At 47.3% G+C, this 24,643-nt stretch overlaps 1 protein-coding gene and 1 long non-coding RNA gene across 2 annotated transcripts in view; one reads left to right on the plus strand and one right to left on the minus strand.

The window, feature by feature from the left end:
• Nucleotides 1–3,375: 3,375 nt before the first annotated feature.
• Nucleotides 3,376–24,643, minus strand: part of LOC149468343 (uncharacterized) — a 91,783-nt gene continuing 70,515 nt past the window's right edge. The window contains exon 3 of the long non-coding RNA XR_016311752.1: nt 3,376–5,038. This is a non-coding gene — a long non-coding RNA (uncharacterized LOC149468343). The remainder of the gene's footprint in view (nt 5,039–24,643) is intronic.
• Nucleotides 4,765–24,643, plus strand: part of SHC4 (SHC adaptor protein 4) — a 125,079-nt gene continuing 105,200 nt past the window's right edge. Inside the window, exon 1 of the mRNA XM_089670324.1 lies at nt 4,765–5,829. Within this exon, the coding sequence (XP_089526450.1) occupies nt 5,269–5,829 (561 nt within the window). The 5' untranslated portion in view covers nt 4,765–5,268. The remainder of the gene's footprint in view (nt 5,830–24,643) is intronic.

Genomic DNA, 24,643 nt, shown 5'->3' on the forward strand with positions numbered 1-24,643 from the left:
ATTCCCTGTAATAGTGCAAGGGGAACTCTGATGTAAAGCGAACCTCTGATATAAGGTGGCATCTGAGCACCAGAGCACCCCTTCTTACATCAGAATCCACAGTGTTTCCCTTTACATCAGAGTTCCCACATACATCAGGGTCTGCAGCACTGCCCTTTATAGCAGGGTCTGCAGAGTTCTTCCTTGCACTGTAAGGTGAAATTCTGCAGACTCTGATGTAAAGAGGAACTCTGCAGACCCTGATTTAAGGGGAACACCAGGAACTCTGATGTGGCAGGGACTCAATCTAGTGACCACAGACTACCTTCTACAGAATGAATACACTGAGGTACGGGGGATCTATTGACATAAAGAGGAACCTTTATATCAGTGCCCCCCCCCCCCCTCAGACTGGCCTTGTGGCGCTGACACTGACCTCCTCTCAGGTGCACAGTGCAGGGCTCAGTCAGGCGGTCCTCTCCGGGCTCCAGCTTGGCTGCTCTGGTTTCACCCTATATTCTCCTCTCCACACGTCTGTCTCCTCCCATGACCCACGTCCCAGCAGCGCTCCTGCTCCTGACTCCTCTCCAAGCTCCCCCTCACAAGACAAGAGATGGTCAGAGATTGTGGATATGATAGAAGAGAGGGTTAGAGGCTGTGGACATGATATAAGTGATGGGTACAAGCTGCGGATATGGTACAAGAGATGGTTAGAGACTGCGGGCATGATACAAGAGATGGTTGAAGGCTACGGTCATGATACAGGAGATGGTTAGATACTGCGGACATGATAGAGAAGATGGTTAGAGAGTGCAAACATGATACAAGGGATAGTTAGAGGCTGCGGAGAGGATACAGGAGATGGTTAGAGGCTGCAGACATGGTACAGAAGATGGCTAGAGAGTGCAGACATGACACAAGAGATGGTTGAAGGCTGCATCATGATACAGGAGATGGTTAGAGGCTGCAGACATGATACAGAAGATGGTTAGAGAGTGCAGACATGATACAAGAGATGGTTGAAGGCTGCGGTCATGATACAGGAGATGGTTAGAGACTGTAGACATGATAAAAGAAATGGTTGGTGGCTGCTGTCATGATGCAGGAGATGGTTAGAGACTGCAGACATGATACAAGAGATGGTTAGAGGCTGCGGACATGATACAGGAGATGGTTAGAGGCTGCGGACATGATACAGGAGATGGTTAGAGACTGCAGACATGATACAAGAGATGGTTGAAGGCTGCGAAGAGGATACAGGAGATGGTTAGAGGCTGTGGTCATGATACAGGAGATGGTTAGAGACTGCAGACATGATAAAAGAAATGGTTGAAGGCTGCTGTCATGATACAGGAGATGGTTAGAGGCTGCGGACATGATACAGGAGATGGTTAGAGACTGCAGACATGATACAAGAGATGGTTGAAGGCTGCGAAGAGGATACAGGAGATGGTTAGAGGCTGCAGACATGATACAGGAGATGGTTAGATGCTGCAGACATGATACAGGAGATGGTTAGAGGCTGCAGACATGATACAGGAGATGGTTGAAGGCTGCAGTCATGATATAGGAGATGGTTAGAGGCTGCAGACATGATACAGGAGATGGTTAGAGGCTGCGGACATGATACAGGAGATAGTGAGTACTCACTCAGAGTGGTCCCGATTCAGGACTCGAAGAGCAAACAGTCCTCCCACCCTGTGTTGGGACTCCAGCAGCACATCGTAGCGATCATATTTGATGAGGTTCTGGACCCTAGTGGAGCTCTGAAATGATTGTCCCATGGACAGGCAGCCCACAGGCCCTTGATCCCATCACATCACCAATTCCCCATTATGCATCCATCATGGACAGTGAAGAGAATGCATGGATGCGGAGGCCAAGGCAAGCCAATCAACAAGCAGTGCCATGATGTCACTGCACAAGTCTGCATGCGCCCACCTGGCCAAGAACAGCTGAAAATGGCCAAGCTTTTCTGAGCCCAGCCGGCTTGGAACTGCACATGCGCAACTCCAAAGTCGGCCCGCAGCCATGTTTTTTATGGATGGCCACCATCCATAACAGACATTTACAGACAGTCCATAAATGAGTTAAAATTTATGGACTGTCCGTAAATATATGGAGGGTTGGCAACTCTGAATGGTTCCTGGGATCATGAAACCAGTATACCCTGCAAGGTATTGCTGCAGCATTTAAAAGAAAGGAAAAAATATCTTTTAAAGTCACTATAAGTCCTCTTGCACACTGTACAGATGTATGAATATCAGACTTTCTTGGCAGAAAAAACAGCTAGGGTGGGCTGTATATCACTCACGTGTGTTTGTGCGTATTTGAGAATATGCGCACATAAGCAGGAAGCGTGGAATTTGTGCGTATTCGTGCATATTTGCATGGCTTTGTGAGTATAAATGAGCAAAATATTGATCAGCACCACAAATTTTTCTAATTTTTTTTTTTACTTATGAATACACAGCGCTTGTTTACTCACCTGTGTGTACAGGCGCACTGGAAACAATGGGCTACATTTTTGATCAGTTAAAAAACAAAAACCTCTGTGCTGAGTGTTTTTGTGCTACAGTGTTCACAGGGGCAGACTGACCATTTGGAAACTCGGGCACTGCCCGAGGGCCCAATGTCAGTAGAGGGCCCCATGAGATGCCCCTGGTACCTTTTTCATAGGCTTTTTTGAGTTTGGGCAAGGACACAGGGGCCCCATAATCCCCTATTGCCCAGGGGCCCCATGAGTTGTCAGTCCGCCCCTGAGTGTGCAAGAAGCCTAATGGTGAACTCTAGGAAAACTAAAAGTCTTTCCTTGCGCCCGTACTGCAAGGCTTAACTGCTCCTTTATGCCTAGGTGATTGGGAACAGCTGTTTTACTTACCTGATCCTCCACTCCAGCAGGCGCCTCTATGCCGCCTGACTGGTCCCGATAGCTTCTTTTCTCATGCACTCCAGTGGTAAAACATCCTCTAGCATCATCCAGACCAATACAGGGACCTTAGCCCTGCACTATGTGTGAGGACACCAAGGGACAGTCCACTGCGAAGCATGGGGGAGCACCAACTGCCAGGAGAGCGGAGGATCTTCAGCTTCATTCACAATGGCACTCTTGTATTTAGCCTTTCTATATACAGGAGAAGTCATCTGGGAAGTCATCCAGCTGGTGGTGCCAGGTGCTGCGTGCAGGCAGTCCATGTAAGTGCATGGGGACGCAGCAGCTGCTCGACACATCCAATTCTCCTAGTTTGACAGGTGTGGGGGTGAGCAGCCCCAAACACAGACATTTTTTTCCTGCATTTAGATGTTCCTACTTCAAAGGTTCATTTTATACCGCAGTCCCTGTGTTTACTGCACGTCTGGTCATTTACATGCATTTTCAATGCAATTTCATTGTGGTTTTTACATTTTTTATTTATTTTCTTTTTTTCTGTATTTACATGGAATTGAGTGCATTCACATACATTTCCGTACATTACATTTGTTTTGTATTATTTATTTATTACAGGTACTTATATAGCACCGTCAATTTGCGCAGCGCTTTACATATATATTGTTTTCACATCAGTTTACGGTGGAAAAATGCAGCATGCTGTACATTTTTAAAAGCACATGAAACCACTGCTACGGTGTAAATCAGGCTCATTGAAATACATTCATTTTTCCAGTATATGTGTTCAGTTTTCCCGGAGTTCAGCTTTAACCTGATCTTGTTTTGCACATCTTGTATGTTATATGGGCAGCACAGTAGCTTATTGGTTAGCACTTCCGCCCGGCAGTACTAGGGTTGTTGGTTCAAATCCCAGCCACGGCACCACCTGCCTGGAGTTTGCATGTTCTCCCTGTGCCTGCGTGTGTTTCCTCCGGGTACTCTGATTTCCTCCCACACTCCAAAGACATGCTGGTAGGTTAACTGGCTCCTGTCTAGATTGGCCCTAGTATGTGTATGTATGTATATGTATGTAAGTTATGGGCGTTAGATTGTACGCTCCTTGAAGGTTAGGGACTGATGTGAATGTACAATATAGATGCATAAATGGACGGCGCTATACAAGTACCTGAAATAATAAATATAAACTGACACCAACAATTAATTTACATAATAATAAATCCTAAACAAACTTCTGTGCAGAATAGGAAATGACTGAAAAGCCAAATCACTTAGCGTTCACACTGATGTGGTGCGGAATTCACAGCATTTTCTGTGCACATTCCGCACCGCATCACAATTGCACCCCGTTCATGCGAACTGCTGCGGGTGTGTATGTTAAGTTAACAACACCCCGAAATCGGTCCACAAAACATGTGCGATGTGCAGAATCGAATCGCATAGTTGTGAATACCCATGCAATCCGATTCTAGTGCGGACCAAAAAAAGGGTTCTGCGTCTTTTTGGTGCGGATGCAGTGCGATTGGAGCCATACAAAATGCATGGCTCAAATCGCACCGCACAGAATTCGCATGTGATTTGCACAGCAATGCGATGCGGTTCCTGTGTGAATCACATGCGATGTGCCGCACAGCACAAGTGTGATCCCGGACTCAAGGTCTCCAGAATGTACCCTTTTCAAATAAAATAATGTGAATTTGTCTTCTTCAATATTTTCTGCTCTCTGAATCCTGCACAGGGAAGTCTGTCTGTCGAGGATTTCTTCATTGTCATTACATCTGAGCTGTAACTAGTAGCTTTGTGTTTTTGTTCTGTATGAGTCATCCTGCCATCCTCTGATTGGATGAAAGCTGAACACCCTCGAGATCGTGAGTCAATTACAGCCATTCTCAGCTTCATTCACAGATTGATAGCGTGCAAACACAGGGAGCATTTCATTCAGCCGAGTTCATTCATGGGAAATTGCTACGCCTCCAAACTCTTTAACTCCAGGATGCTGCCAGTGTGCCATGGGCTGTGCAGAGGATGACGAGCGACGCTTCACCCCGGATCTATGGATGCTCATGCTGTCTCATCTGATATTCCTGAAAGAAGAGAGCTCCTGTATTCCACATCCTCAGGCTGGATTTTTCCCCGCCGTCATCTGATCCTCTTTTATAGATCATTCAGCTTCTATAAAAAAGAAGAAAATAATCCATTTTCATTAGATCCTATATTTTTATTTATATATCATTTTTGAGTGCATGCAGTGCTTTTACTTTTGCAAGTGGAATTCTGTAATTGTATTTCTCTCATTATATTTTGATATGTAACTCAATGTTCTAAGAGGAGCGTTCTATGGATATGATGGTTGTGTAATAAGGGTTCTACTTTTGAAAGCTGAAGATGAACCTAGGAAGGCTATGAGAGATCGTAGAAAGCTGAGCGGGCCGATACTGCGAAAATCGTTTTTGAGATACCCAGTGATGCTTCAGAGGGCGAAATATAGTCGATTCCGGAATGACTCTTTAACATCGACAGAAGAATGTGCGCAGAACCCCTCTCTAAATGCCAAAGGATGTGCCAACTCCCATGCAGCTGCTACTTCCTTCTTACCGGTGGAAAGCCTCACCCTGGTGACACCGGACACTTCCACCACACTATGCACTTTGATACCCAAAATGTCCCATTTTAAACTCCCCGGCTCGGGCAGCCTAATGAGGCTGAGACACTTCTCTCTGGGTACAAAAGAGGTGCCCAGATTAAAACTGAATGATGCCCACAGAGATCAGAGGAGCCCAACGGCTTCAGAGATCGCTTTCAACAGCTACGTGCGGCCGGCTCAAGTCAAGCAGGATGTGGATGCAAATGCTAATCCCCAGGAGGACGGCTCCCTGCCAGAGCCTGACAAATCTGCACCTGAGCAGAACATCAGCCACACCAAACATGTCAACATGGGGCCCGTACTCTGCTACTGCGTAAAAGTGAGTAATCGTCAATGTCTAGGGGCATTGTGTCTACTGTGGAACCGAAGAGCTTGCACTCTATGTGTATAAAATATGTCTGGAGGGTGGTAAAGCAGCCCTTAGATTATGCAATTTTCTTTTTTTCCACCGCAGGTTGCAGGAAAGAAAATTGCTCGATTCCCCCATCAACAAGGAATATGAATCTCTTGTGCAGTGTTAGTGTGTTCTGCTGGTGGGGAGCCTTCCCTACCGGCAGAACATAATGATCACTGCTGGAGGTAGCAGTCACATGCACAAAATCCAACAGGCACATGGTGGTGCTGAAGTTGATTGATGGATCAACCGGTGCAACCAGCCTGCCCATAGATGGATCGGCTCTCAGCTGGTCCCTGCTGAAGTCTATTGTGTTCTGCCTTAGCTGTAGAAAGGGAATAAACTGTCCAGTGCTGGCTAGAAACAAACCTGCGGGGTGCTAGAGTCAGCTTCATGGTGCTGTGCAAAGGTGGAGATCTACCTGAGCAACATGGGAGGACTCAAAGAGCACTGTCGCCCCCTCACAGCGGCTTTAAACCTCTAACTGGCGTACTACCGTGTCACAATTACATGACAATCATCAGTTTAAATCAGGTGGTGAGGAGGCAACATATCGCCTCCTCATCACTCTTCAACACACTTGGGTCGCTTTTCAGAGGAGAGTACCTGCTGAACTTGTGAATGAGCCCTTAGTTGCATTCAACAACAGCACCGTTAGGGCTCTCTCGCATGGAAAGTTGGGGAGGGGGTAAAACCCTGTGGTTGAGTCACAGTTTTACCGCCCCCTAGTCCCCTCCCCTTTAGCTTCTGAGGCAGCATCCAAAGGTGTACACATGCTACAGCATGTGTTGCTTTTGGTGGGTGCTACCGCCTGCCACTCGCGACCTATTCAAGTAAATGGGGCCACTCTGCAAGTGCCCTGCAACTGCCTGCTTCTGTAGGGTCCAAGGGGTTAAAACAGGTGGTGAGAAAGCAACACAACGCTGCCTGCTTTAACCCCTTGTTTGCTGCACTGCTCAAGGTTACAGCTTGCAGAACAGCCTCATTCACTTGACTTGGTCAGGTTTGAGAGGCACTACACCCATCAACCATAACAGGGTGTATAACCTGGGAGGACATATAACCTCCTGCGGAGGCTGCAACATGTGCACACCCCTGGCCACTGCAGCTAAAGGGGGTGCAGTTGGGGCAGTAAAATACGTCTTAACTGTGATACCACACACTGTTTTACCACCCCCCAAACTGCAAATGTAAACGAACCCTTACTGTTCGGAGCCCCCTATATGGCAGTTTTCACACTGATGTGCTGCGATTCACCTGCACCATGGATGTAGTGCAGTGCGCCTGCGACGCTCCTGGCTTTGCCATAGACTTCTATTATATCCTGCAGGTTTGGTGCACTTTCTGGAAGTGCACCAAAATTCCAGCATTCGGGAGTTTTAGTGTGTTTTCAGAAGGTGCACCAAACCTGCAGGATATAATAGAGGTCTATGGCTAAGCGCAGCAAACTTGCAGGAAAGCTGCAAGTACACTGCACTGCACCCACGATGTGGGTAAACCGCACAGGATCAATGTGAAAGCAGCCCTATACTATTAAGGCCAGTGTATTGCTTCACATTGACCTGAAGACCTCTCCTTTCCTGCTGCTGGCACCACTCTGGAGACCTCTAGCTGGGATAAGAGGTGGAGTGCAGTTGGTATCATTCCGCATGGGACAGGAGCCGGCACTACAGAGGAGACATCGGCTGCACTGCACTCTGTTTGATGCTCTGTGATGGCAGGTCAGCAAACCCAGATTGCCATCTACCACCAGTCATCTGGCTGTGATATACAGGGGCTGACCCCCCAGCTTAGAGGTTAGCACTTATGCCTTGCTGCACTGGGGTCCTTGGTTTGAACTCCAACCAGGACACTATTTGCTTGGAGTTTGCATGTTCTCCCTGTGATTTCCTCTGGGTATTCCAGTTTCCTCCTGCATTCCAAACACACACATACTAGGGTCAACTTAGACATGGTGTGTGTGTGTATGACATAGGGACCTTAGATTGTAAGCTCCTTAAGGGAGGGCACCGATGTGAATGTATAGTATGTAAAGTGCGGCATAAATTGTTGGTGCTTTATTAATACTTGTAATAACAATGATGAGCTGCTGTGTGATGTTAAAGTGAGATTAAACTATATATTTATTCTCCAAAATCCATCCATACACATCCTCTAGTTAAATTGTTACTAAACCCAGGACTCAGCATTCACTATATCTGGTCTCCCACAGTAGACGGAACATGGAAATGCAATTATTTTAGTAAATATAAACTGCTAAATACCTTTCTGCATCAGCAGTTGAAGCAGTCTTGTGACTTCTATCAGTGTCCAGCTGAGCACTGGTTAAAGCTTGTAGGAGGACTTTTCATTCACCTCTGTCTGTCCTATGAGGCTGCATAACCCAAATGAAATTTACGTCCTTTTTTTCCCACAAATTGAGTTTTTTTGCTGGTATTTGATCGCCTATGCGTCTTTTATTCTTTGCGCTATATATAAAAAAAGGCCGACAATTTTGAAAAAAAAACTATATTTTTGACTTTTTGCTATAAAACATGTCCAGTAAAAAAATTAAAAAAAACAAATTTCATCATAAATTTACATCAAAATGCATTCTGCGACATGTCTTTGCTACAAAAGATTCCCAATACGTGTAAATTAATTGGTTTACGTGAAAGTTATAGCGTCTACAAATGGCGGTATATATACTGGAATTTTTTTTGTTTACACTAGTAATGGTGGCAATCAGCGACTTATAGTGGGACTGCGGCGGGCATTCTGACACTGACTTACTGCCACTGACATCCCCAGTGACACTAATACAGTGATCATTGCTAATAAAAAGTACTGACACTGGGCAGGAAGGGGCTAACATCTGGGGCGATCAAAGGGTTAACTGTGTGCTGTTTTTGCTGTTTTACTATGTGTGCTGTGTGTGTGATTTGCTGTGTAAGCATGCTGCTTTGTATTGCTCTGCGATGCAGAGCAAAACAAAGCAGCATGCTGGAGCTGACAGGGGAGAGATCTGTATTATTTACATACAGACCTCTCCCTTGTCAGTGTTCTCCAGCGATCGCTGGATGCCAGTGGGGAATCTCCAACCGGCACCCGGTGATTGACAGCCATAGCCGCCAATGGTGGCGCAGGTAGGGTGGCGTACATGTGCGCCCCCTACCTGGAAATGCAAAATCATGTATATACATGTGATTTTGCGCAGCCCTGCCACCCTGTAGCAGTATTTGTGCTATAGGGCGGCGGGGAAGAGGTTAAACAGTTGCAGCGAACAGTTTTTTTCTTTTTGGGATAAGGGTTTTACATAAATGAATAGATGCTGATCATCATAAGATATCAATAAAAGTGAGCACTCTTCAAATAAAAGCAGCTGAACATTCAAGGAAACCAGATAAAACCGTGTGAAAATAATATAGAAATAATATATGCAGCGCTAATAGTCAATAAAAAGTATCTGATAGATATCACAATATATACACAATGGTGAAAAACAATCAGTGAAGAATAAAAGATCTCTGGTGAGAAAACGGCAAATTCCAGTCCTGTGAAGGTGCTCCCTGTGCAAAAGGTATAAACGCGCACTAACCAGAAGCGTATTTAAAATATGCGATGTGTAAATATCATGACGATCCCCCCTCTCTGGTGACGGTCTGGACTGGAACTCATGGTGGTGAACTGCCCTCATAGGATGGAAAAGGATCCGATGTGCCAGAGGTCCCCTTTAAGGATAGGCGGGTGAAGATTCCTGGGTTACAGGTCATTTCCCTCTCTGGGTCTGGTGGATGGATCGCAGCAAAGCTCTAGAAATATTAAAGCTCCTCAAGGGAGACCGAGGAAAGTACCCATAGTGTAGAAATTATTGTACTAGTTTATTAAGTAGCAAAAACAATAAAAACAAATGGGTTCAAAGCAGTATATTCAGTGCAGCAGCATTAGATAGGTACAAGTGACTGACCATCCAGATTCCAAGATGGCTGCCGGGCCTACACGTGGCCCCAGCGGCGTGACGTCACGACTTCCTAGGCTCCAACTAAGATGCTGATCATTGTAAGCACCGTGCAAGTGTTACATGGTTTGTCTCAACCTTGTCTCAACCTTCTAACCTTCATTTTTGTTGGATAGCTTGGCCTAGTAAAGTAAGTTGAAAAACAACAGACTTACTGGCCAGATCACCAGATCACAAGGTGAAAATAAAGGGAAAAAAAACAAATGCAGCCACCACATCTAAGAAGGTGAGCTGCAATATTTGACATTTTTGTTTTTTGGGTTTAATACTGCTTTAAAGGATAAGTTCACCTTTCGTAACATGTTACACCCATATTCAGTTACATGTTACACCCATATATAATAGACCGATTTCTGCCCCCCCGATCCCTGTCGTGACAGCTAGCGGGGGATATTCTCCCTCCCGCCAGCTGTCATAATGAAGAAAAAAATACGCAGCCGTGTGCAGCTCTGCCAGTATTCTGCGAATGAGAACACTACAAGTCCGACATCCTTGGCGGCTGCCAGCCTGTACAAGGAGTATGGGCACACATATACACTGACAGGTCTGCAGGTGACCTGCATGGCACCAGCAATCTGCTGATCACTGGTGCAATGTTTTACAGGCTCCAGAGACAAAAAGTATTAAATGCACATTTTTTGAAAAAAAAGTGCAGTTATTATATTTTTGTTAAATGGTGAACTATAAGGGGATAAGTTTCTGACTTTCCTGTGTTGTACCTCTTGTCAGGATATGAAACCCTTGGAATTGTGTACATATCATTTCACAAATAATCTCTTCCTGTAATTAAGGTGTGAAATAATAAGCTGAATAATTACCATTATTAGTAGTGTTTCCCCTGCAGCACAGAAGCTTACACATCCAATAAATGACTAAAAGCCAAAAATGCTGATGTCAGATGCTATACAAGCAACATCATTGTAGGAGTCAGACACGGGAATTTAGTGTATGACCTTCAAATATGTTCATATACTATATTGACAAAAGTATTGGGCCAGCCCTCCAAATCATTGGATTCAGGTGTTCCAATCCCCTCCATGGCCACAGGTGTATAAAACAAGCACCTAGGCATGCAGACTGCTTCTACAAACATTTGTGAAAGAATGGACCGCTCTCAGGAGCTCAGTGAATTCAAGTGTGGTACCGTGATAGGTTGCCACCTGTGCAATAAGTCCATCCCTGACATTTCCTGGCTACTAAATATTCCACGGTCAACTGTTAGTGGTATTATAACAAAGTGGAAGCAACTGGGAGCAACAGCAACTGAGCCACGAAGTGGTAGGCCAGATAAAATGACAGAGCGGGATCGGCGCATGGTGAAGTGCACAGTGCGCAGAAGTCACCAACAGTCTGCAAAGTCAATAGCTAAAGACCTTCAAACTTCGTGTGTCCTTCAGATTAGCACAACAGTGCATAGAGAGCTTCATGGAATGGGTTTCCATGGCTGAGCAGCTGCATCCAAGCCTTACATCACCAAGTGCAATGCAAAGTGTCGGATACAGTGGTGTAAAGCATGCCACCACTGGACTCTAGAGCAGTGGAGATGTGTTCTCTGGAGTGATGAATCACACTTCTCTCTCTGGCAATCCGATGGACGTGTCTGGGTTTGGCGGTTGCCAGGAGAACAGTACTTGCCTGACTGAATTGTGCCAAGTGTAAAGTTTGGTGAGGGGGGATTATTTGTGTGGTTGTTTTTCAAGGTTGGGCTTGGCCCCCTAGTTCCAGTGAAGGGAACTCTTAAGGCGTCAACATACCAAGACATTTTGGACAATTTCATGCTCCCAACTTTGTGGGAACAATTTGGGGATGGCCCCTTCCTGTTCCAACATGACTACACACCAGTGCACAAAGCAAGGTCCATAAAGACATGGATGAGCGAGTTTGGGGTGGAGGAACTTGACTGGCCTGCACAGAGTCCTGACCTCACAAATGCACTTCTGGAAGAATGGTCAGACATTCCCATAGACATACTCCTAAACCTTGTGGACAGCCTTCCCAGAAGAGTTGAAGCTGTTATAGCTGCAAAGGGTGGGCCAACTCAACATTGAACCCTATGGACTAAGACTAGGATGCCATTAAAGTTCATGTGTGTGTAAAGGCAGGCTTCACAATACTTTTGACAATATAGTGTAACTCCCAATTGTCAGTCATTTGAAGGGACTACCCCTTCAAAAAATGTCCCTTTTTAAAAAAATTAATGTAGAAACGTAAAAAATAATTGTACTATTTAATTGCTAGAAGTCCTTATATTTTACTTAAAGGATAAGTTCACCTTGGGAACATGTTACATGTTCCACCCATTTTTAGGGTGGAGCATGTAATATGTAACATGTTCCCATAGCCGCAGTCGTGCCTGCTGCCCCCCTCCCTCTGGCAGATAGTAGGGGGAGAAGTACATCCTGTATGGCAAACAGACATTCTGACAGGTCTGCAGGAGACCTGCATGGCATCAGCAATCTACTGATCACTGGTACAATGCTTTTCAGGCTCCTTTGGACAAAAATAATAAATCAACATTTTTTTTTTACCTGCAAAAAAATGTGCATTTATTATTTTTGTCCAAAAAGGTGAACTTATCCTTTAACTTTTCATTCAGCCTTAAGGCCCCATTCACACTTCTGATTAAGGTTACAGTGTGAATTATAGCACCAATAATCAGGTTTCATTCACATGGGTGTATCTAAGAAAACATCCATGCAAAGGGCACGTGTGTTCCATGCACCTAGTGCAGGTGCAAGTGCATGGCCATAAAAGCACACTGGGACATGCACCAGCAGGACTGTCAGTTTGGGACCAGCAGATGAGTCTGTGCAGCCGCTGCATAGACAATGGGACGGCCTGTATGCGGATGCACAGAAAACCTGTGGGCAAACACGGTCCTTCACACGGATGTACACTTAGATGCGCCCGTGTGAATCAGGCCTCAGAGACCTCCTGTGGCTAAGATGACAGGTGTAGCCGCTCAGCCTATGCAAAGCAATGACAGGCTGATGGTGGCCGCTGGTATCAGTGACTGTCTGGGTGTAATTGGACATTGATTACCTGTGTTTAGGACAGATGATCACCTCTGGACATAGCTTCATCTAACTGCAAACACTTGGCAATTCTGACTGCTGGAAACTTCTGACTCTTGCCATTGGAATTTGCATTATAGCCCTAATCGCAAGTGTAAATGGGGCTTTAGATCAGTGGTCTCCAAACTGCGGCCCAGGGGCCAGATGCAGCCCTTTGCTAGCTTTTATCCGGCCCTTGGGACATTATTTCATCTACTGATACAAACAATGAGGCATAATTCCCCCCACTGACACCAATGATGGGGCACAATTCCTTCCAATGACACCAATGATGGGGCACAGTTCCTCCCAATGACACCAATGATGGGGCACAGTTCCTCCCAATGACACCAATGATGGGGCACAGTTCCTCCCAATGATGAGGCACAATGCCTCCCAATGATGGGGGATAATTCCCCCACTGACACCAATGATGGGGCACAATTCCTTCCAATGACACCAATGATGGGGCACAGTTCCTCCCAATGACACCAATGATGGGGCACAGTTCCTCCCAATGATGGGGCACAATTCCTCCCAATGACACCAATGACGGAGCACAATTCCTCCCAATGACACCAATGATGGGGCATAATTTCTCTCAATGATACCAACGATGGGACACTATTCCTACCAATGACACCATCAATTGGACATTGTTGTTTCCATTGAATTCTTCTACTTCCAGTGGCCACAGTGTGCCCCCCCCTAAAGTCTGAAGGACAGTAAACTGGCCCTTTATTTAGAAAGTTTGGAGACCCCTGCCTGGATATGTTTAAACACTGGTATCAAGATATAGTTCTGGTGTAAAGCACACTAGTGGGTGCAATGGATGCATTTTTGAGCTTTATTATGTCATGATTTTCATGGATGGGAATGGGGGATGGCAAGGTTGTACCCTCTATCTAAATACTTAGTGCTTAGTCACTCTTTCCCATATGAGAATGTTGGGAGGTAGGATACACTGTCACAGAGCCACAGTACGTTGGTGACATGTGGTGCCACATGGATGCATTTTTTAATTTTTTTCAAATGTAGGCCTAGCAATGACTGTTGTAAAACAAATAAAAAATAATGTTTTTATTATTTTTATCATATTTTCTAATGTCTATTGAAAAACTGATGTTAGACAAGGCAACATGAATGTGCATTTTGCGAACATTAAGGGCCAGTTGACACCCTGCCCACATCTGAATCACACAGGAACGTGCTGTGCGTTATTGTGCGATTCACATGCGGTTCTGTACAATGTGATTTCAGCCCATTCATTTTGAAAGAGTTGAAATCTCACCTCATTGCACCATAAATACTGCATGCCAGGGACGGACTGACAACTCATGGGGCCGCCGGGCAATAAGGGATCATGGGGCCCCTGTGTCCTTGCCCAAACTCAAAAAATCCTATCAAAAAGGTACCAGGGGCATCTCATGAGGCCCCCTACTGACCCCGGGCCCTCGGGCAGTGCCCGAGTTTCCAAATGGTCAGTCCGCCCCTGCTGCATGCACTAGTCTAGGGTTACCACCTCATCCCTTTAAACCCGAACACATTATAATTGCACAGGTTCTGGGGCTGATTAGGGTGGTCATTAAGCTCACTTGGTGCCTTATCTGCATTAAATTAGCCTCAGAACCTGTGTAATTAACCACTTCCAGTCCGGACACTTTCACCCCCTTCCTGTCCAGGCCAATTTTCAGCTTTCAGTGCTATCACACTTTGAATGACAATTGCGCAGTCATGTAGCACTGTAACCATATTAATTTTTTTGCATTTTTTTGAGACATAAAACTTTATTTTGGTTTTATTTATTCACCACTGGGATTTTTTTTTTTTTTTGCTATATAAATGAAAAAGTCGAACATTTTTGAAAAAAAGTGTTTTTCTTATAAAATGTTGCAAATAAATAATATTTCATCATAAATCTTTGCCAAAATTTATTCAGTTATATTTTAGTAAAAAAAAAATAACCCAAATTAATTTATAACCAAAAATTATAATTTTTCAAAAATGTTTTTTACATTGTTTTTTTTTAATATTATTATTTGTTTTGTTTTTTTTAACATACTGTCACCCTAGCAGTACAGTGTCACCATAGTGACACTGTACTACTTGTGGGGGGTGATGAAGATTTTTTTTTTCTTTTTTTACACTGATTGCTTTTACACCCATAAAGGCTGTAAAAGCAATCATGTTTCCTCTCTGACTGCATTCTTGCAGCCATTGAGAAATACTGTCTGAGCTGTGATTGGTCACAGCTTGTCACATGGTACAAGCCTGTTGTGAATAGCCTTGTACCATGTGACCTCTGTGATCATTCACAGATTTCACACGTAGTAAGCAATGATGTCAGAAGTGACATCTTGCTTACTACTATTCATGTGATTACTGATTTGCAAATCAGTGATCACACGATCGGGACCACACACAGCAATCAGGACACAGCAGGCACTGGATCGCAGTGTCGCGCGCACAAGCAGGGAAGTGGGGAGGACATTTATAAATGGCCACCCTCCTCTGCACTGCTTTTATATACATGGGTCGGATGGGAAGTGGTTAATGTGTGTTTGGTTTTAAAGGGATGAGGTGGCAACCTTATGCACTACTTTATAAAACGCACTGCAATGGGATCGCATGGTACAAAAGTACCATGCAATCCAGAACGGGCAAATTCAACCCGCATTTGGGGTGTCATTACCTTTTTATTGACACCCACTGCAGATGTAGTGCGTTTTTCATGCAGTTTGAATTGCAGTGTGTTCATGTGCGATTCGGATGTTGGATGGTGTGAACTGGCCCTAAGGCCTCTTGCAAAATGGGTGTTTAGCCCTGGCGTATGAGGCTTTGGCACTTAGGTGCTGGTGGAAGGTGCAGGTGCATCATTCATCTCCACTGCCGGCAGCATAGTAAACTCTATGAGAGGCTGACAGCTGCTGCGACTGGATGAGGCTAGGGTTGCCACTTCATTCCTTTAAAACCGAATACATATTAATTACACAGGTTCTGTGGCTGATTAAGGTGGCAATAAAACTCACTTACACCCCCATCACATTGACTGTAAGTCGCACGATTTCAAAGTTGGGATGTCATTGCGTTTTGAGGTGCGATTTGCAAGACACCATAAGTAGTGCATGCACTACTTTAGAAATCGGTGCATCTCCGACCAAGTCAAAACCGCACCAATATGACCGCTGTAATTGCGGACAATAGGGTGCGACTTGGCATGCAATTTGCAAATTGCATGCCAAGTCTCACCCAGTGCTGCCAGGGTCTTAGTGCCTTGTCTGCATAAAATTGGCCTCAGAACCTGTGTAATTAATATGTGTTTGGTTTTACAGGGATGAGGTGGCAACCCTAGCACGGGGCAGGGACAAATGGTAGAAACCCAAGCCGTCTGCTTCCATTGTGGGCAGTCATGTCTGGGCCATACTGCCATAAACATGAGGACTGCTTGGTGCACCATCCATCCCAGTACGGCTGCAGCATCTGTCAGCTTGTCATAGAGGCTGACAACAGCCGGCCTGGATGGTGCACCTGTACCTTCCACCCACACCTTAAAGCGGAGTTCCACCCATTTTTCATACTTTACCTGATTATGTTGCCCCTGTGAAATAAAGAACAAGTGGGATTTTTTTTTTTTTAATATTCATACCTTTAAATCAGCAGTTCTCAACCTGGGGGTCGCGACCCCTTTGGGGGTCGAACGACACTTTCCCAGGGGTCGCCTAAGACCATCGGAAAACACATATTTCCGATGGCCTTAGGAACCAAGACACCGCTCCTCTGTCCGTCTCCAGGTGTGGGCGGGGTGACATGCAGTCCCTGTCATCCGGACACACCCCCGGGATCAATCCTCGTCGGTGATTGGCCGCCGGAACTGTAGCTCAGGAGAGGCACACAGGCGGCCAATCACCGGCGAGGAGGTGGAGCTTGGAAAGGAGGAGCCGAGTGGCACCGCGAAGATCGAGCGAGTGAAGAGGAGGAGAGCGGCCGGAGAAGGAAGACATCTGACCGGTAAGTGTCTGTACCATGGGAGAGGGAGGGAGCGAGCGAGCCCAGGCTGGAGCAGGGGTCAGCAAGGTAAGTATCATTGGTGTCAGTGGGAGGAATAGTGCCCAATCATTGGTGTCACTAATACCAATGATGGGGCACTATTCCTCCCCCCACTGACACCAACGATGGGGCACTATTCCTCCCCCCACTGACACCAACGATGGGGCACTATTCCTCCCCCTTTGACACCAACGATGGGGCACTATTCCTCCCACTGATACCAACGATGGGGCACTATTCCTCCCACTGACACCAATGTTGGGGCACTATTGCTCCCCCTGATACCAACGATGGGGCAGTATTCCTCCCACTGACACCAACGATGGGGCACTATTCCTCCCACTGACACCAACGATGGGGCACTATTCCTCCCACTGACACCAACGATGGGGTACTATTCCTCCCACTGACACCAACGATGGGGCACTATACTTCCCACTGACACCAACGATGGGGCACTATTCCTCCCACTGACACCAATGTTGGGGCACTATTGCTCCCCCTGATACCAATGATGGGGCACTATTCCTCCCACTGACACCAATGATGGGGGCACTATTCCTCCCACTGACACCAATGATGGGGGCACTATTCCTCCCACTGACACCAATGATGGGGCACTATTCCTCCCACTGACACCAATGATGGGGCACTATTCCTCCCACTGATACCAATGATGGGGGCACTATTCCTCCCACTGACACCAATGATGGGGCACTATTCCTCCCACTGACACCAGTGTTGGGGCACTATTCCTCCCACTGATACCAGTGATGGGACACTTTTCCTCCCACTGACATCAGTGATGGGACACTATTCCTCCCACTGACACCAGTGATGGGGCACTATTCCTCCCACTGACACCAATGATGGGGCACTATTCCCCCCACTGACACCAATGATGGGGCACTATTCCCCCCACTGACACCAATGATGGGGCACTATTCCCCCCACTGACACCAACGGTGGGGCACTATTCCTCCCCCCACTGACACCAACGATGGGGCACTATTCCTCCCACTGACACCAATGATGGGGCACTATTCCTCCCACTGATACCAACGATGGGGCACTATTCCTCCCACTGACACCAACGATGGGGCACTATTCCTCCCACTGACACCAACGATGGGGCACTATTCCTCCCACTGATACCAACGATGGGGCACTATTCCTCCCACTGACACCAATGATGGGGCACTATACTTCCCACTGACACCAACGATGGGGCACTATTCCTCCCACTGACACCAATGTTGGGGCACTATTGCTCCCCCTGATACCAATGATGGGGCACTATTGCTCCCCCTGATACCAATGATGGGGCACTATTCCTCCCACTGACACCAATGATGGGGGCACTATTCCTCCCACTGATACCAATGATGGGGCACTATTCCTCCCACTGACACCAATGATGGGGCACTATTCCTCCCACTGACACCAGTGTTGGGGCACAATTCCTCCCACTGACACCAGTGATGGGACACTATTCCTCCCACTGACACCAATGATGGGGCACTATTCCCCCCACTGACACCAATGATGGGGCACTATTCCCCCCACTGACACCAATGATGGGGCACTATTCCCCCCACTGACACCAACGGTGGGGCACTATTCCTCCCCCCACTGACACCAACGATGGGGCACTATTCCTCCCACTGACACCAATGATGGGGCACTATTCCTCCCACTGATACCAACGATGGGGCACTATTCCTCCCACTGACACCAACGATGGGGCACTATTCCTCCCACTGACACCAACGATGGGGCACTATTCCTCCCACTGATACCAACGATGGGGCACTATTCCTCCCACTGACACCAATGATGGGGCACTATACTTCCCACTGACACCAACGATGGGGCACTATTCCTCCCACTGACACCAATGTTGGGGCACTATTGCTCCCCCTGATACCAATGATGGGGCACTATTGCTCCCCCTGATACCAATGATGGGGCACTATTCCTCCCACTGACACCAATGATGGGGGCACTATTCCTCCCACTGATACCAATGATGGGGCACTATTCCTCCCACTGACACCAATGATGGGGCACTATTCCTCCCACTGACACCAGTGTTGGGGCACAATTCCTCCCACTGACACCAGTGATGGGACACTATTCCTCCCACTGACACCAATGATGGGGCACTATTCCCCCCACTGACACCAATGATGGGGCACTATTCCCCCCACTGACACCAATGATGGGGCACTATTCCCCCCACTGACACCTATGATGGGGCACTATTCCTCCCACTGACACCAATGATGGGGCACTATTCCTCCCACTGACACCAATGATGGGGCACTATTCCTCCCACTGATACCAATGATGGGGCACTATTCCTCCCACTGATACCAATGATGGGGGCACTATTCCTCCCACTGATACCAATGATGGGGCACTATTCCTCCCACTGACACCAGTGTTGGGGCACTATTCCTCCCACTGATACCAGTGATGGGACACTTTTCCTCCCACTGATATCAGTGATGGGACACTATTCCTCCCACTGACACCAGTGTTGGGGCACTATTCCTCCCACTTATACCAGTGATGGGACACTTTTCCTCCCACTGACATCAGTGATGGGACACTATTCCTCCCACTGACACCAGTGATGGGGCACTATTCCTCCCACTGACACCAATGATGGGGCACTATTCCCCCCACTGACACCAATGATGGGGCACTATTCCCCCCACTGACACCAATGATGGGGCACTATTCCCCCCACTGACACCTATGATGGGGCACTATTCCTCCCACTGACACCAATGATGGGGCACTATTCCTCCCACTGACACCTATGATGGGGCACTATTCCTCCCACTGACACCAATGATGGGGCACTATTCCTCCCACTGACACCAATGATGGGGCACTATTCCTCCCACTGACACCAATGATGGGGCACTATTCCTCCCACTGACACCAATGATGGGGCACTATTCCCCCCACTGACACCTATGATGGGGCACTATTCCTCCCACTGACACCAATGATGGGGCACTATTCCTACCACTGACACCAATGATGGGGCACTATTCCTACCACTGATACCAATGATGGGGCACTATTCCTCCCATTGACATCAGTGATGGGACACTATTCCTCCCACTGACACCAATGACATGGCACTACTCCTCCCACTGCAAAATTACAGTTATGAAGTAGCAACGGAAATAATGACACCAATGTTGGGGCACTATTGCTCCCCTGACACCAACGATGGGGCACTATTCCTCCCACTGACACCAACGATGGGGCACTATTCCTCCCACTGACACCAACGATGGGGCACTATTCCTCCCACTGACACCAACGATGGGGCACTATTCCTCCCACTGACACCAACGATGGGGCACTATACTTCCCACTGATACCAACGATGGGGCACTATTCCTCCCACTGACACCAATGTTGGGGCACTATTCCTCCCCCTGATACCAATGATGGGGCACTATTCCTCCCACTGACACCAATGATGGGGCACTATTCCTCCCACTGATACCAATGATGGGGCACTATTCCTCCCACTGACACCAGTGTTGGGGCACTATTCCTCCCACTGATACCAGTGATAGGACACTTTTCCTCCCACTGACATCAGTGATGGGACAGTATTCCTCCCACTGACACCAGTGATGGGGCACTATTCCTCCCACTGACACCAATGATGGGGCACTATTCCCCCCACTGACACCAATGATGGGGCACTATTCCCCCACTGACACCAATGATGGGGCACTTTTACCCCCACTGACACTAATGATGGGGCACTATTCCTCCCCCCACTGACACCAACGATGGGGCACTATTCCTCCCACTGACACCAAGGATGGGGCACTATTCCTCCCACTGATACCAACGATGGGGCACTTTTACCCCCACTGACACTAATGATGGGGCACTATTCCTCCCCCCACTGACACCAACGATGGGGCACTATTCCTCCCACTGACACCAACGATGGGGCACTATTCCTCCCACTGATACCAACGATGGGGCACTATTCCTCCCACTGACACCAACGATGGGACACTATTCCTCCCCATGACACCAACGATGGGGCACTATTCCTCCCACTGACACCAACGATGGGGCACTATTCCTCCCACTGACACCAATGATGGGGCACTATACTTCCCACTGACACCAACGATGGGGCACTATTCCTCCCACTGACACCAATGTTGGGACACTATTGCTCCCCCTGATACCAATGATGGGGCACTATTGCTCCCCCTGATACCAATGATGGGGCACTATTCCTCCCACTGACACCAATGATGGGGGCACTATTCCTCCCACTGATACCAATGATGGGGCACTATTCCTCCCACTGACACCAGTGATGGGACACTTTTCCTCCCACTGACACCAGTGATGGGGCACTATTCCTCCCACTGACACCAATGATGGGGCACTATTCCCCCCACTGACACCAATGATGGGGCACTATTCCCCCCACTGACACCAATGATGGGGCACTATTCCCCCCACTGACACCAATGATGGGGCACTATTCCCCCCACTGACACCTATGATGGGGCACTATTCCTCCCACTGACACCAATGATGGGGCACTATTCCTCCCACTGACACCTATGATGGGGCACTATTCCTCCCACTGACACCAATGATGGAGCACTATTCCTCCCACTGACACCAATGATGGGGCACTATTCCTCCCACTGACACCAATGATGGGGCACTATTCCTCCCACTGACACCAATGATGAGGCACTATTCCCCCCACTGACACCTATGATGGGGCACTATTCCTCCCACTGACACCAATGATGTGGCACTATTCCTACCACTGACACCAATGATGGGGCACTATTCCTACCACTGATACCAATGATGGGGCACTATTCCTCCCATTGACATCAGTGATGGGACACTATTCCCCCCACTGACACCAATGATGGGGCACTATTCCCCCCACTGACACCTATGATGGGGCACTATTCCTCCCACTGACACCAATGATGGGGCACTATTCCTCCCACTGACACCTATGATGGGGCACTATTCCTCCCACTGACACCAATGATGGGGCACTATTCCTCCCACTGACACCAATGATGGGGCACTATTCCTCCCACTGACACCAATGATGGGGCACTATTCCTCCCACTGACACCAATGATGGGGCACTATTCCTCCCACTGACACCAATGATGGGGCACTATTCCTCCCACTGACACCAATGATGGGGCACTATTCCCCCCACTGACACCTATGATGGGGCACTATTCCTCCCACTGACACCAATGATGGGGCACTATTCCTACCACTGACACCAATGATGGGGCACTATTCCTCCCATTGACATCAGTGATGGGACACTATTCCTCCCACTGACACCAATGACGTGGCACTACTCCTCCCAGTGCAAAATTACAGTTATGAAGTAGCAACGAAAATAATTTTATGGTTGGGGGTCACCACAACATGAGGAACTGTATTAAGGGGTCGCGGCATTAGAAAGGTTGAGAACCACTGCTTTAAATCCACTGCCAACCTGCAGTTCCGGTCCCGGCTGCCTAGGTGATGATGTCATAAGGCGATTTGCAAGGTCTCCTGGGACGTCGTTTCCTGTATCCCAGGAGTCCTTTGGTTTCCTGTAATCGCAGGACTTGAAAACCGGAAATGATGCAAATGGAAGGTGTTTCGCACCATTTTACTGGAGTCCAGATTACAGAAAGACGTGGATGCTGTATCCTGCTGCGTCCTACACTGTGCTCTATGCTGGAATTGCAGAGTGTGTACATCGCACTCTTTCTATTTAATGTGTCTACTTTGGTAACTCCTCCCATGCCCGTCTCCAGGACTTCTCCAGGGCTTCCCCCATCCTCTGGAACTCCCTACCCCAATCCATCAGACTATCACCTACTTTCCTCACCTTTAGGCACACTCTGAAAACCTATCTCTTCAGGGAAGCCTACCCCACCCTCAGCTAATTTCTGAACTCCTCCACTCTTCCTACCACTCCATCCCCCACAGATATTTCCTCCTGTACCACTATCCCCTCCCTCCTAGATTGTAAGCTCCAAGGAGCAGGGCCCTCGAACCCCTCGTGTATTGTATTGTATTGTTACTGTACTGTCTCGTGTTCTGTCTCCCATTATAATGTACAGCGCAAAACAAACTGTTGGCACTATATAAATCCTGTATAATAATAATATATTTTGTGTGGTAATCGACTTTTAATTGGATGTGGTGACTATTGATGGGCTAACTTTCTGTGAGTAAAGTGATGTACAGGTTGACTGACGGGAGCGGGGGGGCAGGAACTTCATCCGTTCCCACCATTGTTATGGAAATCTATACTACACATGTCGCGCCGAGCAATGTCTGTACTGCGCATGCGTGAGAACGAGTGGTTCATGCTGGGATAGCTAGCAGCACCGATTCCTGGAAATAAATACCTGCGGGCTTCAGATGCCCACAGCCATCATGGCGCCTGCCTGCTTCCGAGATCCTGGTAAATTTTTAAAAATGACAAAGTATTTACAATGCTTTTACTATTGAATTATTCCAATTGTTAATGCTATTTGAAAGATCATCGTGGATCTGCTTTTATCATCATTTATTAGGGGGATTGGAGCTCCACTTTATCAAGTACACCGGAGTTTACACTCTCTATGCTGAGTGTCTTTTATACAACTTTAGACAACTTTGCACAATAAAAGCCCTGAACCCTCTTTATTTACTACTGTAGCACAATCCATGCATGTGAAATTCGTACTTTACATATCTTTTACTTGGAGTCGTTCTTCTGATCTGTTGGTGTATTGTGCAGAGTAGTGTTCAGCTCATCTTTCACTGGCTGTAATATGAAATGCGTGTGTCTGCAGTGAGACAGAGGTCACATGTCAAGTGGGACTTTCCCAGCATAGAGTCAGGAAACCATAGACGGCACAAATAATTCTTTTTATTTAACTCAGCATGCTTTCATAAAAAATACAGGCGTACCTCAATACCTCAAAAAGGTCTCAACCTCAGATGGAAAAAACAATGCCAGATTGTTGGTGTCATTGTTAGAAATTGTGCCCCATCATTGGTGTCAGTGGGGGGAATTTTGACCCATTGTTGGTATCAGAGGATGAAATAGTGCCCCAAAGGATGGATAAAAGCAAGCAAAGGGCTTCACCTGGCCCCCCGGCCCTCAGTTTGGAGACCACTGGCTTAATGCAATCCACCTGTGTTATAGCGCACCACAATATACAGTTGGTATTGCTCTGTGTGATGGTTTTTAAAGAAAAAATTTGAAGGACCTTTTTATGTGTTGAACTCCAGGAATTATCAATATTGAATCCTTACTGTAAGGGACCGCCTGACGGTACCACTAGCACTCCACTGATTAGTCGCACCCAGGGCACGGAGTCTAAGCCCCAGAGTACTTGTTCACCAGAGCCCCTGATGGTGGGGATGGACTTGGAGTACCCTGAGACCAGGTCGTGGCCCCTGAGTACGCCTGTCAGTGGGAGGGGTATTCGCCAGGGGCTCCCACGGGGAAGAGCCTGATGTGAGGAGGTCGGAAGACCCCGGTGGGATGGATGGATGGATGGATGAGCAGGTGCAAGGTCAGACAAACCGGGTCGGTAACAGT

This window comes from Staurois parvus, unplaced genomic scaffold (genome assembly GCF_062004578.1).
Source record: "Staurois parvus isolate SC_StPar_1 unplaced genomic scaffold, SC_StPar_1.0 ptg000089l, whole genome shotgun sequence".
In the NCBI taxonomy this organism is placed as follows: Eukaryota; Metazoa; Chordata; class Amphibia; order Anura; family Ranidae; genus Staurois; species Staurois parvus.